The 6000-nt window shown below is 42.2% G+C and overlaps 1 protein-coding gene across 3 annotated transcripts in view; it reads right to left on the bottom strand.

The window, feature by feature from the left end:
* Positions 1 to 1272, bottom strand: part of LOC146989052 (ephrin type-B receptor 1-B-like) — a 95915-nt gene extending 94643 nt beyond the window's left edge. For all 3 annotated transcript variants that reach the window (XM_085774973.1, XM_085774972.1, XM_085774976.1), the window contains exon 1: positions 918 to 1272. In XM_085774973.1, the coding sequence (XP_085631099.1) occupies positions 918 to 1011 (94 nt within the window). In that variant the 5' untranslated portion in view covers positions 1012 to 1272. The remainder of the gene's footprint in view (positions 1 to 917) is intronic.
* Between the last annotated feature and the right edge of the window lie 4728 nt (positions 1273 to 6000).

Raw genomic sequence — 6000 nt, forward strand, 5'->3', positions numbered from 1 at the left:
CAGGTGGAGAAGAGCTTGGTGAGAGGGAAATGGAAAAAGCAGTGGGATATGCCTGAGGTGGAGGTGAAGAAGCTGCAGGAGGAGGAGCAGGAGCAGGAGGTGATGCTTCGGGGTGGAGGAGGCTGACAAACATGTTAGATGATTGAACATTTGGGAAATTTGGAAGAGGATGAGACTGTAGGCAGAGAGGTGCGGCACCGGAGTCAGAGGGAGGAAGGGAACAGCAGGAGGGGGTGATGTTGGGGAGGTGGTAACTAAAAGGCTATAAGGACTCACTAAACACCTGCAAAGCTGTAATTATGACTCAGTTTGGTGCTCCAGGTGAGCCACAACAGAAACACCATACAGCCACCAGCCACAACAACACACACAGTATAGGCTATGATACAATGTATTCACGTCACTGAAAACAACATTTTCATGCGTGGTAGTGAAATAAAGAACATTTTTGAGACGCATAGAGCAGCATGAAGGCTATATATTGTCCTTTTTAAAAGGAAAAAAAAAATGTCATGTCTTTTTCGCATGTGCACAGACATGAGAGCAACAACAGCAGCGTCTTTAACCTCCAGCGCAGCAGCAGCAGCAGCTCCTGCACGGACCTAAATTCCACCACTGAAAGCCAATCAGCCCCCATTCAAACCCCTCAAACACACACAAGTCACTGAGACAGAGTGAGAAACTTCTTATGGCAAATAGCAGAGAGGGATATCACACATAACACACGCACACATTCAAGTTCCCAGATATTGGTCCACAAAGTTAATTAAAGAGCGCTCAGGTGACAGCACAAGCTTTTTGCATCCTCTCTCCTCTCACCACAGTTTTGTGCACGAATGCGTTCAAGGCTTCATCACCCTGCACCGGCTGAGCGCAGAGAGATGCCCCCCTCTCTCTCCCTCTTTCTGCCCACCTACCTTCCACTGCGTGCACCGGGGTAATCACACAGAGAAGCACCGCAACCCAAGTGGCCGGCGCGGCCACGATGACTCCCCGCCTGTCCGCTCCCATTATCCAGCTGACAGAGAAAATCCCCACAGAGACGCGCTGTGTTCCTCCGATGTACAGTCACATCTCAGTCCTCTGGGTGTATGAGTCTGAGTGTGTGAGAGTGTGAGTGAATGTGTGTGTATGTGTGTGCTGCACCGGCACAGTCAGCGGGGACTGAGGCGGATAGACTGCTGGTGGATCTCTCTCTCCCTCTCTCTCTCTCTCTCCCTCTCATCTCTCTCACACCTTCCTATCCAATCAGGAGAGAGCATGGCACCTCGTAAAGCATCGTAAACCAATCACCCGTTCTTTTCCACCTGACCCCAAGCTTTGTGCCCAATGGTCAGGTCTCAGCAGCCCCGACACGGCGGCTCTGCGACGGGAGAGCGACACCCAGTGGCCGTAAAGCGGCACGGCAGCCAGAGCAAGGGAAATAAACAAAATGATCCATGGTCCTCAATATGATGCTTTTTGCAAATTGCATGACTTTTTCTGCTGTTAAATCTTTGCTTGTGGTATTTCTTTTTCCTTTACAGCCCATGTGACAGATTATTCAAAAGTCATGAAACAACCAACAAGCTGTGTGCATCAGTGAGAAGTTGTCTTGATTTCGCCTGCATGAAAAAAACAAAGCACAAGCGCGGTCTTACCTTGGAAAATGAAGCAACATGTGCCAGTAAAAGCTCATGTCTTCCTCGTCTTCTTGGGATTCAAACCCATATCCAACATTAGGCTACAGACTTGAGTCTCTCTCTTTCCTCTCCAAACTGTCCCCAGGTCGTGCTCTAGGCTACAGTTTCTTTTTTACGTGTCACATCTATCTGACTTCCATAGATTTGCATTCACTCCTCAACTTTTCCCGGCATTTAATGCCTAAAAATATCATTATCATTTGTACGCATCTACAACCTAATCTTCTTCCATCCAACATGAGCTTGAACCCAACACAACAGCACGTTGACAAAAAGTTTGTTGCTTCAACCTCTCCGACCTAAGTAGCCAATCGCTTCTTCTTCCTTTTCGATTTTTGGCGGGAAGGCAACCAGCTTTAAAAGGTGCATTACCGCCACCTTCTGTGTTGGAGCATGAACCGACGCCCTACACTCAATCAGCACTTCATTGGGAACACCTGTGCGCCTGCTCGTCAGCCAATCAGAGGAGCCAGGTGTATCTCTTTTCCTTATACGGTGTGTGGCTCTCTCAGCTCCCAACAGGTGGAGTCAATGGTGTTATTGCAGACAGCACACTGACCTTGCTCATAAAAAATAAAAAGCATCCTGCTGAATATATACTGTATGAATACATGAAAAATACAAAAGCTGCCAAGAAAAACACACCTGGCCTTGACTACAATATCTTCACTTGATGTAATGTTTAAGTGATTCTATAACCATCACTGAAAAACAAAACCTTTTGAAAGTCTGAAGTTTGAAAGAATCTGAACATTACCAAAATACAAGAACAACCAAAGTACTTGAATATACAAACTATGTAAGAGACATTTAACACAGCACACGTCCAAAGTGAGAGGAGGAAGCATCACCTTTATATCATGGAAACATGGCTGCATCGTCATCTGTTCCCTTAATCTGGGGCATGAAAACAGACACATGGACAGTTCAGACTCTGCAGGTAGGCCTACAACAGAAAAAGCAAAGATTGCAATGGAAAACGAGGTTAGATCAACATTTAGATAACACTTCTGGTTCGGCCTCACAGGTGTTTTCACTTCTCTTAACTAATTGGACCTTAATTAGCCGTCTGAGTGCAACAACACCCTCATCACTCTCACTGGCACATGAACTTAACCAGCCTTGTGTTTATTCTCAGTGTAGATGCCCATGTGGCTTTGCTGTTTCCTGAAAGAGATCACAATGACCAAAGAAATTAAAATCTAATCAATCAATAACCTCCCATAGCAGCGTCGTGTTTGTGTCCTGCAGTATCACGCTTTTGGTTGTCGATACACAATGTAGTACAAACAGGAAGTACCTATTTAAAAAGTTTTTTGGTCCCTCTGCAACATCTGTAGTATCATATAAGTTCAACTGACAAAGTGCAAAATGAAAACCGAAGACAAAGATGAAACTTTCGACACATTTCAACCTCTAACGGCCTCAGGTCAGTTTACTCTTGAAGTTTCTGTTCCTCGTCTCCTTCATCTCTCGCAGTTCCTCATCTCTGACACACTGTCTGAATAAAAAGGAAAAAGCCGCTCAGCAACTCGACAGCACAGATCACTGCTGCGACACCGTACTTTCCAGCTCACAAAGGTTGTTGCCGTCTCTCAACGTGACGTCTCACTCGTCAACAGCTTTTCTGACACTACTACACCATGTACCACTACAATGATTACCCCTATCTGGTGGCACCGGCTACTGAACCAAAGAACACACTGACCAGTGTCTTAAAGAGACGTGTATGTCTGTGTTTAGAAAAGCAGACAAAGACAGAAACTTTTTATCTCAAAGCCAGCAGTTGGAACCATTTAAAATTTCCAAGACAACACGTTAAGCACCGAGTTTGTCAATTTTAAACCACAGGTGGAGACCTAAAAAAATCAATTTCAGGCTCGCTGCTTGCTACATAAGCACGACAATTATGCTTAAACTGTCTCCAGACAGTCTCTTCAATTTGTGCAGCCAGAGTTGTGGAGCCTTTTGTTCAGTGGCAGATCTCACTAAAGGGATTTGAAACGAGCGAGTGAGGAACTTGGACGTGATCGTGGACAGACAGTTCAGACACGGTGCTGAGCGTCAATACATCTTTTCACGACTGAGTTAAAAACAACGGTTTCCTCCCAGTTCGCACTTAAACTCTCAGGTCCAGTTCTCCCGTTAACCTCCACGAGACACAATTCAGGAAAAGACACGTGATGTAGACAATGGTCAGTTCAAACCAGGTCACAGTCAGACACTGAGAAATGAAATGTGAAACTGAAACGTTCGAGTCAATTCTTCAAAAATAGAAACTCGTAGTGAACTCTGTGGACCTGTGTGTGTGTGTGTGTGTGTGTGTGTGTGTGTGTGTGTGTGTGTGTGTCTCCTGCTCAGTTTCATTTGGTTGTATCAGATTTTAAACATCAGCATCAGGACAATAAATCATTCATTAACTCCAAACCTCCTGACTGGTGCAGGATTGTCATTCCCACACACACATACTGTACACAATGCATGACCTCATTCCCCCCCCAGCTCGTCAGTGCCTGTTACAATAGTCCAGGCAAAATAGCGTTTTACGACAGACTAATTGTCACAGAAGGTTTTTCACCATAAATCATTTCTATGAGGTGTCTAGAACAACATACTAAAAGTCCTAAGAAATCCTAGTTGGGGAAATATGTTTAATTTGCATCATTATTTACTCTATAAAGTCTATGGTGCCGACAACAATACACCCCAATGGGGCTATTTTTTTCCTTTACTCCTATCACAATGAAACTTTACATGATGAAAGTATCCATGAAATGTAACATTTTTTGTATTACAAGTTTCTTTGAAAATGAATTTGAATATGCAAATGAGCCTCACACTAATCAAATATGCCCAAAATACACCCGAATAGGCTTCTTTTTTTCCTTTTCTCCTACCACAATGAAACTTTACACAATGAAAATAGACATTAGAAGTAAAATTTTTTGTATTACAAGTTTCTTGGAAAATGAATTTTAATATGCAAATGAGCAATACACTAATGGAATATGCCCCAAATACACCCGAATAGGCTTATTTTCTTCCTTTACTCCTACCACAATCACACTTCACACAATAAAAGTATACATGAAAAGTAACATTTCTGTATTTCAAGTTTCTTGGTAAATTAATTTTAAATACCGGTATGTAAATGAGCTCAACACTAATTGACTTATGGTCAAGAAGCCATAAAGCCACAAGCAGCAACAGGGGCCAAATAACTAACACATTCATGTCCATTCAATAAGTTAACCTATGCACTGAGTGCTGTCACTTGCCACACTTGACTTATTCATACACACATGTCACTTGCCTATAGACCTATATTGACCTTAAGAATTAATTGCACAGTCTTGTCTCCAGTTGCTTTCTAAATTCTTTTTTTCTATTAGCGAACAAGCCTTACCTAACAACTTTCCTCCCAGTTTGCAGAGAACATCAGAAGAAAGTCAGAATTCATCAAAGTCGTTTCAACGACTGTGTGTGATGTTATATTAAATATGCTGTTATGTTCAACAACATATGAGCGGGACTAAGAACTAAGTTATTTGGCCCCTGTTTTTGCTGCTTGTGGCTTTATGGCTTCTTGACCATAAGTCAATTAGTGTTGAGCTCATTTACATATTTAAAAAATAATAATTTTCCAAGAAACTTGAAATACAGAAATGTTACTTTTCATGTATACTTTTATTGTGTGAGTAAGTTTTATAAGTGTGATTGTGGTAGGAGTAAAGGAAAAAAAGAAGCCTATTCGGGTGTATTTTGGGCATATTTGATTAGTGTAAGGCTCATGTGCATATTCAAATTAATTTTCAAAGAAACTTGTAATACAAAAAATGTTACATTTCATGGATACTTTCATCATGTAAAGTTTCATTGTGATAGGAGTAAAGGAAAAAAATAGCCTCATTGGGGTGTATTGTTGTCGGCACCATAGACTTTATACAGTAAATAATGATGCAAATTAAACATATTTCCCCAACTAGGATTTCTTAGGACTTTTAGTATGTTGTTCTAGACACCTCATAGAAATTATGTATGGTGAAAAACCTTCTGTGACAATTAGTTCTATTTTGGGGTCCAAAATGAGCTAAATTGCCTGGACTAAAAGAGCTATATGTTTTTGCAGACAGTGGATCTGGAAAGTTGAATCTTTTGGTAGAAAAATGTGCAAAATCTTGTTCTTGCTTGAAAAAGGAGAGATATCTGTGAGTGGGTGTGGCACACAGTGAGAGGTCCCGCTTGGCCCCTGCAGCGGAAACAGGACCAGGGAGTGAGTCATGACTAAATGTGGTAGCCACAGAGCATCAGGCAGAGA

Source organism: Trachurus japonicus, chromosome 4, assembly GCF_045865225.1.
Source record: "Trachurus japonicus isolate A0001 chromosome 4, Traja_1.0".
NCBI classification, from domain to species: domain Eukaryota; kingdom Metazoa; phylum Chordata; class Actinopteri; order Carangiformes; family Carangidae; genus Trachurus; species Trachurus japonicus.